The 13,394-nt window shown below is 37.9% G+C and overlaps 1 protein-coding gene across 1 annotated transcript in view; it reads right to left on the reverse strand.

The window, feature by feature from the left end:
• Positions 1–13,394, reverse strand: part of SEMA3A (semaphorin 3A) — a 173,968-nt gene that overhangs the window by 47,796 nt on the left and 112,778 nt on the right. Inside the window, exon 6 of the mRNA XM_071552744.1 lies at positions 13,028–13,147. Coding sequence (XP_071408845.1) covers positions 13,028–13,147 — 120 coding nt within the window. The remainder of the gene's footprint in view (positions 1–13,027; positions 13,148–13,394) is intronic.

A 13,394-nucleotide genomic window follows, 5' to 3' on the forward strand; every position in this document is an offset into this window, starting at 1 on the left:
TAAAAGAAATAAATGCAGTAAAAAATAAAGGTCCTGTAATAAATGGGAGATGGGAATATTTATTTTTTTAAGAATGCTTTCTACCAAAAAGTCTGGCCAAAAAAAAAAAAATTAAAGCTGACAGTATGTCAAATGTGGGGCAGAACTGAGTATTGATTATGACAACCCATTTACACAATCTTGTGGAAAAAGCTGATGACTCACTAGTCCATGTAAAATATCTCATAGAAAGGTTTTTCACCTTTCTCTCTCAGGGAGCTTTTTTTCTGAGAACAGGACACAGAGACTGAAGGGGTGGGTAAGTGAAGAGAGCTGTGCCCCATTACTACCAAATTTTACATCATGTCAAATGTTATTATTGAGCTCAGGAAATAGGAATAATCTCACTGACATCAGTGGGATGCTTTTTCTTACTTATTAAGATATTGAATTTTGCTCAAATTGCAGTAAAAAACTCAACACCAATCCTCAGATATCTGGCCATATTCACAGATAATGTATTATCACTGCTTGCAACTATTTCTTAAGAGCTGTGGAGTGAATTGGAAAAATATGTAATCCAGTCTCTAAAATAAATTTTCTTCTGCTTTTTCTGACTAATCATCTGTAAAAAAAAGCTGTCATTGAAAGGTTATCTTGTTTCTGCTTCTACCAACACCTGTAATAACATCTTCCTACAAATCTTTCTGTACTTACCTGAACAAAACTCTTTAAACCTACCAGGAGAAAATGAGATTTATATATAAAAAGGTAAGTTAAAAATACTCTTTTCCATATTCCAGGAATCAAACAGAAACACAGGCCAGCCTATCCCTGTAAAAGTTAAATCAGAAAGGGATCTATTTTGTTATTATTTACTCAGTGTGTTTCTGGCAGCCCTAAGTGCTCAGGAACATCACATTCTGCTGAATGTTGTACAATAAATGGTAGTCTCAAGGATTTACAGTTTAATCATTGGCTTTGAAAGAGCTATTTTTGCCTGGTCACACTACAAGGCAGCTCACCTCTAACACACGACATTCAACCTACAGCCACAGTTGATACGAATCTGAGAACAGAGGGAAAAAGAGCCAAAAATGGCTTATCAGCTGGCTATTCAACTTTTGTGGGTCACTCTCAGCAGTCTTTTGGACAACACAGCTGCATTTTTTTACTGCTTTTAACTATTAACTATTAGTTGATGTATACTTTGACAAATCCTAGATGTTACCATAAATATATTATCATGTTACTTTACTATGTCTTTTTTTCTTTTTTTTTTTTACCACATGGTAGTAAAAGCACTTATCTACATGTTTAGAAAAATAAAATTTAACAGCCCCCTTTCAACAAAGGTGGATTTATCTAAGCCCATGGAATCCAGTGGAATAGGAAGGGATGGGATAGGTTTGACACCACTTAGATAACTCAAAGCTAGACACTGAGATAAGAAGTATAGGGCACTGTAAAGATTAAGGCGAAAAAGAAGCACCACTCTGGCAATGCAGCAAAATGGGAAGTTTAGGATCTATTGCACTGTCAAAACTTAAAGGCATCATATGAGGAACCATTTCTGAAGCATTTCGGGTGTGTCTGTGATCTGTCCATCATATCCGATAAATGAAATTCTGTGAATTCTTCATTGTTTATTTTCTCTGTTATTTAGTCAAACATGCTACCTTTAAAAGTGAAAAATAAGTGTCTATTTGTCTCTCCCATTTGTCCTTTTCTCTTCCTGTTCTCCTGTCCTTACCCCACAGTCATGAAAGAGGCTATAGGGGCTAAATGATGCTGGTGGTGACATGGGTTTCACCCTTGCCTTTTGTAGGTGTTGCCTGACAGAGCCTGGGGAGGAACACGATGAAGTGGCTCAAGTGGGACTGCAAAGGTTTCTATTCTGGAAACGTGGGTTTGCAGAACTAAATGAAGAAAAATCGGTAAATGTTTTGCATCAATTAAACCCCTGCAAATAATGAAAAGTAATCTGATGGGAAGTTCCACAGCATGTTAAATACAGAGTTTTCTAACTATGTGTTTCCTCTCCTTCTCTCTTGAAAGGCAACAGAAATATTAAGATGTCCACAGTTACAGCACAAAAGGGTCTTCAAGTAACATTAGATAAACCACAGTATTTCAGAAATTACACTGTAAAATCTGCAAGGAATTAAATCTGCATTTAATCACAACAGATGCTCTATATACATTTCTTGACCTTACACACTCTTCGTGTCTACCTCATCACAAAGTACTTGGGCTCAGCGTTCCCTAGTACTTAGGCTCAGTCTTGCTCTAGTAAAGTCCACCGTCACAACTCTGCTAAATACAGAAGTTGATAAGAAAGCTGAGTATTAGCTTTGCCATTCTCTGCTAGTGTGACTTTTGAATTGTGCTCTTGAACTAATTGAATATTCTATCATTGTTTTAAATGTACGGATTTTTCCACTTTGTTGTAAAAATATATTTTTAATACTACACAATATTTAGCAATCTAGTACCAGCCATCAGTTTGATATCAGCCGTGACATTATTTAATTTTCAGAATCACAGAGGTTAAAGCTCACTGAACTATAAACAGTTGGAAACATGGAGTGTAATCCCAAGGCACAGCTCTGCACAAGCTGTAATTTAAATCATATTGCATGCTAAGCTGAAAAGGCAGTGCAGGTCCCAGAGGGCATGAATAAATCTGCAGTCACTGATTTGCCACACACATTTGTGTTGGGATTCTGTAACTGCAAATGTGATGTCTTCCTTTAGAGCACAGGACCTGTCATCTACTGAGGTTTGTAATTAAATAACCCAAAGAACAAAAGCAATTACTCAGCCTTACATACATCCAGGCTGAAATATGTGTGATTTCATGAACAAAGAGAAGGGGAAGTTACAGAGACAGAGAGAAAGGGAGGTTTTGAGTCTGCAATAATTCATCTGTGTCTAGTGCTAGTGGAGGTTTTAATGTGTAGACCAGGTATTCACATACCTGGCTTACTTTGAACTAATAATTCCATCATCACAGACTCCACTGTGAAGTGGATGTTTCTTCAGCTAAAGAGCCAATTATGCTTCCAGCTGGCTACATGCCACCTCAGGTGCCGGCTTTGAGCAATCAGTTGTGTTAATTGCAAGCAACACTAAATGCCTTTTGGGACAAGCAATTCACGGTTCAGGAATGTTAGTGTAGAGGTGGTAGGTTCAGCCCCATTACCAAGAACAAATCACAGAGTTTGCACAGGCTGCAGGCCAGGAGTTGTAATTTTATGGAATGAGGGAAAGAGGTGGGAACAGACCAAGATTCTGTAACCTCACATCATTAACTCTGCTGGGCATCTCAGTTACTTAATGGGGTGGGAGCTATATGGTGGTGCAGCCCTTCATATTTTCAGCTCTGCAGCTCTGACCTCCCATTCCCCTCAGTCTGTCAGCCCTTCTGAACTAGACCAACAGGGCTAAGACACTGGCTTGAGAGAAGATACCTCAGCTTCCTATTAACAAGGTCTTCTTCATATTTGTTGGCATTTCCTTTCTTTTTGTTTGTCATAGTGAAAAATAATATTTAAAAAATACATAGAAATTTTTTTGATATAACGGAAATACTTTAAGGGTGATAGCAACAGTGAATGCTATAAATGGATGACAAAGGGTGACATATATAAAAAATATAGCCATTGGACAAATGAAGAGTAATAATGAAATGAGCTGAGCACTGCAGTGCATAGAAATCAGATCTTGGTTGCATTGGGGAAATTGTCATGTATTGTCAGCTTAAAGATCTGGCCGGTTAGATTTTTAGTATCTATCTTTTGTCTCACTACTTGGATAACCAGTTTTAGGAACTCTATCTATTCACAAGTATTGATTTCTAATATATTTGTCCATGAGTCCCAATATCAGCACCATTATAAAAAAGAATCCTGCTCAAATGTTGGAGGTGATGAATGGGAAGCTTGGATTAATGATTAGAGATAAAAGGAGTTAGTGTGTGGCAGGGCATGGGAGGAACTGGTACAAACCTCAGAGCCTGCAGGTGCTTAGAAACAGCGTGGAGCCTCAGGAAGTGTCTAATACCCATTAGAGGCTCAATCCTTGGTGTCCCACATGGACATAAAAAGAAAACTTCTTAGAACAAAGCCATCTTATTTCTCTCTTTAACACAGACTAAAACATTGCCAAATACTTTTGCATCCAAGGCTGTGAATTTCATTAAATTCAATGCAATCCACTCTGCGTTCTCTATTTTTGTGCTGCTGAAATCCCTATGTCTACCCCCCACCCACCCCACGGCCAGCGTGCTCCAGTCACATCACACTTAACCTTTGCCTGGCTTCTCAGAAAGGAATTTGTTTCACTCTATTCATGGCTTCAACAGTTTGGCAAACTGCACTCGAGCACCGCACTGGGCCTTTATATTGAACACACTAATCTGATTGTTTTTCCACTCTACAAACTTTGGGTCAACAATCAAGCTGCTGCCAGAAACTAATTAATTTGCAAACAGGCCCCATTTTCACAGGGGGAGAGCTTTTGAAACCTATGTCAGCAGAGCTGGTCACACCATGGTGACATGCATTGTCATGGCATCCACTTTTCTGGGTAATTCTCCTCACTAATTTTTCACCACACACATGAACTCAAATTACCCAGTCAACAGTAAATCTCTATTGAATGCCCACCAAACTCTGAACGTGGTGGCCTGAGAAGAGGAAATTAGTATTGACAGGGTCAACCCTCATTAAATTGATGGCTGGAGCTGAAGGGAAAAAAATCAACACAATAATGCAAAAAGAAAATTCGGATGTATGTCATATCCCAATGAAGGGGGCTGTAACAGACCCGCTCCTGCTTTGTTTAAATAATTAGTATTCTGCTGTGTGATTCCTACAAGCACATTTCTGCATTACTTTTCTGAAAAACTGGTTGGTTGACTTTTGCGAACAAGAAAAGAGGCACAATTTGGTAGCTAAAAGTCACTGGTTTTCAAGCATCAGAGCTGTGATGAGCTCTCACAGAGATCTCAAAGATCATGGGAAACCTACTTAAATTTGCAAGGCCTATAACACAGAGACTTTGTCTTTGGCACTCTTCCACATAACCTGAACTTTGCTTTTTCTTAAGCTGATTTGGATCTTTGCAAAAATGATAATTGCAAAGAAACCTGTGTCATGTAATTCAAAGTAAAGCAAAGGGCAAACTTAGAAACTGAACACTACCTCTGTCCTGAACAAATCACTCTTTTTTTCCCATTGAAATTCATCTTTATGGAAAAAGTAAAGACTTCCTATGAACTGGTGCAGGGGCGTCATATGAATATATATATTATATAAATGTATATATATAGATAGGGATAGATATAGACATGATCTTTTAAATTATACATTAACTGAAAGTAGTACACAATGCTTTCTAATAGAGATTACTACCAAAGGTCCCACTGCTTGAGTTACACGTTGAGTTTGTCCCCTTCCTTAAGTGGATGAACCATCACTTTACAAAGCTGTCCATTTCCAGCTCTGCAAGTTATCCATTGAATATAAATCCATAGAAATAATCCTTTTATGTAAAAAAAAAAAAAGAAAATTGCAGGTGTTTTTTATCAGTGTGATGAAGGGCACAGAGCTGTAGACACCCAGGATCAGGAGTAGACTCCTGGAGTATGTGTTTTTTCACAGCTCCTGCTCCTGGAGGTGATAGATGAGTCTCAAATTTGTTTCTCTAAAAGATGACTATAGAAAGCAAGTCATATGGGTCATTAAAGTTGAATCTGAATACTGAAATGAGATCACCAGACTTGCCCTGTACAGAGAGGTGCACTGAACTGATTTATCCACATCTAGCATCTACCTGGAACTTGTTCTGGTTCTTTCCTCCAACTGCCTCCCCATAGGAGTCAGAGCATAGGAGATGGGAAGGGCTACACTCTCAGATCTCACCCCAACATGAGACTCATCAGGACTTACTGGATTGTTGACCTGATATATGTTGGTATGATGACCTGTCAATTCACCATTAAAATAAAAATCTTAAAATTTGGAAATTTTAACGCACATCACCAATAGACCAGAGCAGTGCACAAGAGTGAGTGTAGATCCCAAACTGGCCATAGCTGCCAAGTCTCTGTTTAGAAAGATTACGTTGCACTGACCTGTTTGGGGTTGGGTCATAGCCCACACTGCTTGTTTTGGGAGCTATGAAATTCTTTTCTAAAACTGTACTATATGCAGCAGACAAACTTCTCTGGTCTCCAGTGTAAACAGTGCACAAAGAACTCTGAGCTCTCCCATTATTTTTGATCTTAAATGCTCTGTAAAGAGAGTCATAGTATGAACTGCAGCAAAGCATGGCTTCTAATCTACTTTCCCAGCTATTATCTTTTTTGGTGTGGATAATAAGGCTGACCAAGTTAAAAGCCATAAATGAGACCATATTAAACCATGTAATATACACATATCCTAAGTCAGGTGTTCCTGGACAAATTTGTATCCTATCTTGCCGAAACATACTGTGGCTATAGCTCAGACCAATACATTTACTGATGCAAGTCTTCTTGCTCCAGATCATATTCTCTACAGTGTCAGGAAGTCTTCGAGATATGAGGAGAATGTTCTCTTCTGTTTCATCTTTCCTACCCACTTTTTCCACTCTAACCTCAAAACTCTTGGTTGCTTTTAGCAACTTTTCATACCTAAACAGAACAAAATCTCATCCACAGCACTGATATTTAATGAAGAAGCTTACCTATTCCTAGTGGGCACTGGGAGAGAGAATGAGAAGACCTATTTCTTAGGAATGGATTTAAAAGTAATTTCATTTAGGCCACTGGATGGGAGATCATAATATTTATGGTTGTCTTCACCCACCATCTTCATGACCTTTCTCGCATACAGAAAACTGTTCAGCACATTCTCTAATTGCTACTTGGTCGTTGATTTCTGAACCAAATGCTTATCTTACTTTGTATAAAGGTAACAATTATCAGAATAAATTAATCGGTTTAAATACATGAGTATCTTCTGATCAAGTATTCAGCTGGGCCTTCCTGATCTATGACCATTTCAGATTAGTGACCATCAAGTAATAAACAGTAAGAAAGAAGTGTTTATTTTGTGATTTCAGAAATTCTAAATTTCTTCCAAGAAAAAAAAGAAAAAAGAACGAGTTGTAACAAAAAATGTATACAGAAAAGACTTGTTAGATTGCAATGAGAAAAACAACTTAAAAATCATATTCAATCTCTCAAATGTGAATCTACAGACTTAAGGGAGAAAAAAAAACCCTTGTAAATTGAGTTCGTATGCCATTCTGTTCACAGTATTATGCCACCGTCTCCATAGTTTCTGAACACTTCCTAACACTGTGTTAGGTGACATTAGCATTTGTCACACATGGAATTTATCACTGTGAATTTATTTATTACTATTCTTAGCAATGAAGATAATGGGAATGGGGGTGGGAGGATGTATTGAGTGAGAAATGAGACTTTCATATATGGACATGTTTTGCTCCTGCAAGGGTCGGAGTTGTTCATGACTCTATAAGCAGTGGTGGGAAAGTGTGGAACTTGGTCCACACCACAGCCTACATGATAGGCCATATCAGCAGGCTAATGTGGTTCAAATATAGGAATGCATATTTAAAATGCAAGAGATCCTTTTGAGGCAAAACAAAAAACTTATAAAAGAAAAGCAAGAAAAATAACACACACACACAAAAAATCCCCTCACTGTTTTCACTCATAATGATGTCTAAATATGTCCATGTAAATTTATGGGAATGCAGTCTACTCACTGTAGTCTCTCTCATTGTCAGGCAAAGTGTGCTATACAACAACACACGAAAAGCTACCTGAGTTCCTGTTAAAGCCAGCTAGGCTGCCTCACTGGCTACTTCTATTGGACAGATTTGCTGATTTCAATGCTACGGTGGTTTAAGACTTTTAATTTGAAGACTAAATATATTCATATGTAGTTCACACTTTTTTTTTCATGTCCTTTTCATGTCCTTGTTGAAGATTTATTGTATTTGTAGCACACATCACCTCCCTTCTTCAGTAATATCTTAGATGTATTTTATGAAACAACTCCCAGGTGCCAGGACAATTGGGTTCTGTCTGTGCTCCCAGGTCAGCCTGTTTTCACATATGCTTACATTTGGTGGCAAGTATTTTACTGCATGCTGTATATCTGGATTGGGAATGTATAGGAAGTGAGCCGGAAAGTTGAAAACTAGTAAGGCATTTAGGGACAAGGGAGTGGCACAGCAGAGGGGAGCATCAGAGGGTATGCATAGGTAGGAAAAGCGTTTGGTGTGGTTGACCAAAGACAAATTATAGGTTCAGTGATCAGCAAATGAACACATCCAAGTCTAAGCAAGAGTAATTAATTTGTAACATATTGACACATTTAATACATTTTATTAGAGAGGTAAAAATCCTACAACCATCTGCAATCTTGCCTTTCTCTTGCCATATATTGCTGTACTCTTCAATATATATATATTCAAAATTATGTGTGTGTGATGCCAGTGTTGGGACATTCACGACGTACCATAAGTGGAAACAACACAAAATGATGGTTAAAGTTCTGTTTGAATGCCAGGAGAGTATCAAGTCCATGTTTCCTGCCTCAGAGCCTGTGAAATTTAAGAGGCCATTTTCTTTTTTATTGAACAGTCGCTCAGCTTCTATAATTCTCAGCTGCTTATGTGAGCGTAAAGTAAAGATTACCAAGGACAATAACCCCAGGGGACTAAGCACATCTACTACTCCACTTTAAAAATTAAGCCATGGAAAGTATGCTAAAATAATATCATAGAGTGGTTTAGACCCATAAAAAGCAAGGAAATTCCAAGCCAAGGCTGGAAATCCAAACTGTCTCTCATAAGGCCAGGTCTAGTAAAGAGGGTGAGTGAGGCCAGTATTTCTGTGGTGCAAACCAGATTCATAATACTATCTTAATCCAGCCTTTGTGATTTCATTTCCTTTCAGATCTTCCTCAGCCCAACCCTTCTTTACTTTTAAAATACATGTTCATGGTTATTCATTTTATAAAATTTTAGCAATTTAAGGCCAGATCCTCTGGGCTCAAGTCAGAGAAGATGGGAGCAGCTCCAAGCTCTCCTTCCACTCCTCTAATCTTCAGCTTGAAAACTGCCTTCAGTGCTTTGCTTTTGCATTGCTTAGCATTTGCTCTCGTACACTGCACTGCCAATTCTGCCTTCTTGCCTCCAGCCATGCCCTCAGCTCTCGCAGTGGTGCACTAGGGAACATCCTGGTACGAGGGTTAGCTTCTTCCACCTGCTCAGGCCTCTATTCATCTCACTTTTTTTTTCCTTTTAATTGCTGAAGCACTACATTGAAGCAAGACCTGATCTATACTTCCTTGAAATAACACTGGGTTCTGGTTGCTCTGAACTATCAGAAGCAACAGCACATTTAAAGGGAAACATTTACTTGCCTATAGGCAAGACTTTGTAAGACATATGTGTAATAAAAGCCATTCTTCCTTTATAGTAAAGCTGGGCAGATATTTTTTTCCAATTTCAGATTTTTTTTTTTCTGAGAGTTCAAAACTAGTCTTGACCCTCACTGGAACCAGCTAAGGCTGTCAAAGCTTTTTTGTGCAGAGAAACTCCATGCACGTACCAGAGGAGTCAGTAATGTCCAGTGTGAGCACAAACATGGCTTATAACAAAGTACATGATTCAGTGTGGGGCACTGAACTGTGGCTTTTCATATCCAAAATTACTTCTCTGAACACCAGCTTATTTTACTGTGTTTTTGCAAATGCTCATTGTCACATCTGGCCAACTCTGTATTAATAATTAAATATACACTGCCACAGTGACTGATGTATGGTTCCCTAGCTTCTAGATGAACGCCCTGACTACATGGCTATGAAGTCAGTCTCCCTTGCTTTATTTGGCTTGGTGACCGTTTAATTATTTATACAAAACAAAAGCTTTAGAAGACTGTAAGTATTTAATATCTATAAAAGACTTTAAAAGTCTTTAAGGGCTGCTGGTTAGACCTTCCCTTGCACTGGGCCCAGTTGTCTTTCCAAAACCATATAACTTCTATAAGAAGGTTGAGCATCTCCAGGAAGTGACCGTGTGATCACTCTAGGAACTCTTTGTTCATGTTTAAATCCCCAAAACTTAACCACTCTTTAAAATGTTGTCCTATTTTTATGCCAGTTCAGGGCAAGACTTAATTTCTGGGAAGTTTGCAAGCTCTTCATGTGCATCTATCTTCTCCTCTCCATTTTTGGTACTGAACAGCTGTGTTTTCTGCACCCCGTCAGCTCTGACCTCAGGCTTAGCATGGAAAAAGCTGTTTTAAGCTCTTTCTCTGACTGAAGTAAACATCAGAAAGGTCTTAAAACCGGATGCCTTACCACCCAACTGTTCTCTAAGGAGATGAGAATTTGTCTCTGTTACTTTGACCAGAAGTGCTGTTCTTCTGCAGCATTCAGTGTATGTTCATCAGAACACTGTTTTGAACCTGAGGCTAAGCACACTGTAGAAAGCACCTAGGAAAGTAAACCCACGACTCCATAGCAATCCATGTCTTCACTAAAATTGCATAAGGGTCTGCAATCATAAGGTTCAAAAATAGTTTACGTAGATCTTTAAGAAAGCAGAGTACACCTCATCCTTCAAAGAGAGATTGTTTTATTAAAAGTATATTCACTTTAAATACATGCAAATTGAGAACTTCTTTTATAATTATATTTTAAAACACAAATGACAAATAAAAATAATGAAGGGATTGGCATGCCTGCAGGGTTTCAAATCCAAACAATTATCATTTTTGGATTTCCCTGTTAGATGCTGAAATTAGGAGTACTGTGTGGAAAGGCTGCCAGGATCCTATCACTGGGAAATTAACAGTAAAGCCTTAGAGTCCTTAATAGGAATGCTGTAGTGCAGATTTTAAGCCAACCTTTCCATATTAGGAAGGTAAATGCATTAAATTGCAATGGAGAGAGAGATTTCAAAAATGTACTTAAGGATCATTCTTTATAAAATTATGGACAGTTATGAGAGGCATTTCTAAAGGTCTCAGTTTGATTCTTATCTTGTTTTAAATTAATTTGAAACTTTCCATAGAGAAATATAGTGCAAGAACTTCATTTAGAGCTGGAAATCATCTTCACCCTGTGATACAAAAAATGTTGTCTTTCTACTTTTATGCTTATTTTGGACAAAAATTCTAGAGAACTTGAGGTTCATCAGCTTTTTATGTGCGACTGTCTTCTCCTCCCCATCTTGAGTGCAAAGCAGTTGTGGTTTCTGCACCCTGTCAGATGTAACCTTAGTGCTAATTTGGGAAAAGCAGTTCTCACATTTAGTGCTGAAAGACTGATAACCGAATCCACAAAGGAATGATACATTTTCAGCGATGAAGTACAGGGGCTGTGGACAATGGCTGTGCTTTCCCACTGCATAAATCCTCCTGACTCAGCTGTCATTGTGCAAATCTACTGCACAAAAGAAGATTTTGCTTGCATGATTGAGCTGTATGTCATCATGACTATCATAAGAAAAGTGGGTGTTGGTTATCTTTAACATATTATTGCTCTTGGTACCAAGATAGATGGATATATCTATAACCATTTACTTTACCATCTCCTGAAGTCCAGAAATCTTGTTTATTATTATAATAAAATAACCCAATGAACAAAATTTCTGGTTTACTGTACAAGCATGGACTCTAGAACTGAAATATTCTCACAGTAGTGCACAAGAATTACGGCAAACCTAAATTTAACAGGATAAACATCAAATTCATACAACTTGTCATATCAAAATACAGAACCATACAACTTGTCATATACACATTTAGATATGTGTATGCAATGTATGTTATATAGAGAGTTGTTAACCCAACCTGCAATAGCATCTTGGGGTTTTAATTATGAGTCAGGTACTGGTTTTGTTATGAATTTTATATACAGTTAATGTGATATCCAGTATGAAATATAAGTTCTTGACTAGCTAATAAGAAACTGTGCTTTAAAACATATTCTGCTCTTACACATTAAAATTTATGTGAACAGTTTGCACCAAATTGCAAAACCACATAAGAAAATCTGATCCTTAGCAGAGACATAAATAATGTGGCTAGAAGTGAAAAATATCTAAGAAAAAAATATTTTGTGAATTCAAAAACAGGAGTGCAGATGTAAGAAGCATGTACAGCATAAGTGCAACTAGTTAACTCTTCAAAATCTAAAATATAAATTAACTCATTAATACAGTTAGCATTACTTAATTCATATGTCAGCTTTTTCAGACAATGAATTGTCATTTCCAAAATGCTAATAACCTTATATAGCTAAAGCAAAGGATAATTCAATTTAAGCTCTTCGAATTTTGACTTCAGTAGAACTTGGATAGAATACTCAGATGCATTCTAAACTATTTTGGTACATGAAGCCAAACCATATTTTCTCTGAAACTCTCCTTCTCTCCTCATACATGCCAAAAAACAACCACAGGCTTGATTAGTAATATCCATACAATAAATGTAAGCTATTGTGCTTTGTTAAATTATTGGATATTTTGAAACCAGATTGTTTGAAATGCTCAGGACCCCTTTCATTTTTTTTCCAAACTCTTCACAGCTCTGGCTTGCTCAAAAAGTTCTGCTGATTCACCTTCTGCTGGACTTTTGGTGTCCAGCATCAGATTTTCTTCAATCCACTAAAAAAAATTAAAGGCAGTACAAAGCACAGTCCTGCCCCAGGCTCTGGAGCTACTTTGTGCTGATGTGTAGCTGATGCCTCTACAAGACTCAACCTTCTGTCCAACTTGCATGACTGTTTTACCTGTAGTTTCTGCACGTGTTCTAATCACACTCCCCAAATCTCAGTGTATCAAAACAAAAATGCTCCTTTATAAATCACTTTTGGATTACTTTAACTGGTCTAAGACAAGTTCTGCTCCAAATAAAAAGAGGGGTGTATATGTCACAGATGTTGCTGGAAAGAAGCTGTGTGCTAGTCTTTTATGGCTAGAGGAATGTAACCAAAGAGATGTACATTTTACATACCATTTAGCCACCGGGAGTCATGTTGCTCTGTTCTGATGGGATGGTGATGCCCCAGAGTTCGGAAAATGGCAAAGTCCCTGCCCATGAAGTCTGCTGCTGTGCCAGAGTACAGTTCTCCATCTGTGGGTGGACATAATTGTAAGGAACATTCCTCAATTTTCCAGTCATGGTAAGTCAGAGAAAGCTGTTGGTCCTATGTTCATATTACACTAATAGGGATAATGAGAAAATTACAAAGCAACAAGCCATATGCAATGCATTGTCATTGAAAATAGATGATTAGACTCACTTTCTCACTGCAGAGCTTAATTGTAACCTCGCAAATGAGCTGCATCGGCTGACTGCTGGTGCAACCACTTTTCAAAAA

The sequence above is a fragment of the Pithys albifrons genome, chromosome 3 (assembly GCF_047495875.1).
Source record: "Pithys albifrons albifrons isolate INPA30051 chromosome 3, PitAlb_v1, whole genome shotgun sequence".
NCBI classification, from domain to species: domain Eukaryota; kingdom Metazoa; phylum Chordata; class Aves; order Passeriformes; family Thamnophilidae; genus Pithys; species Pithys albifrons.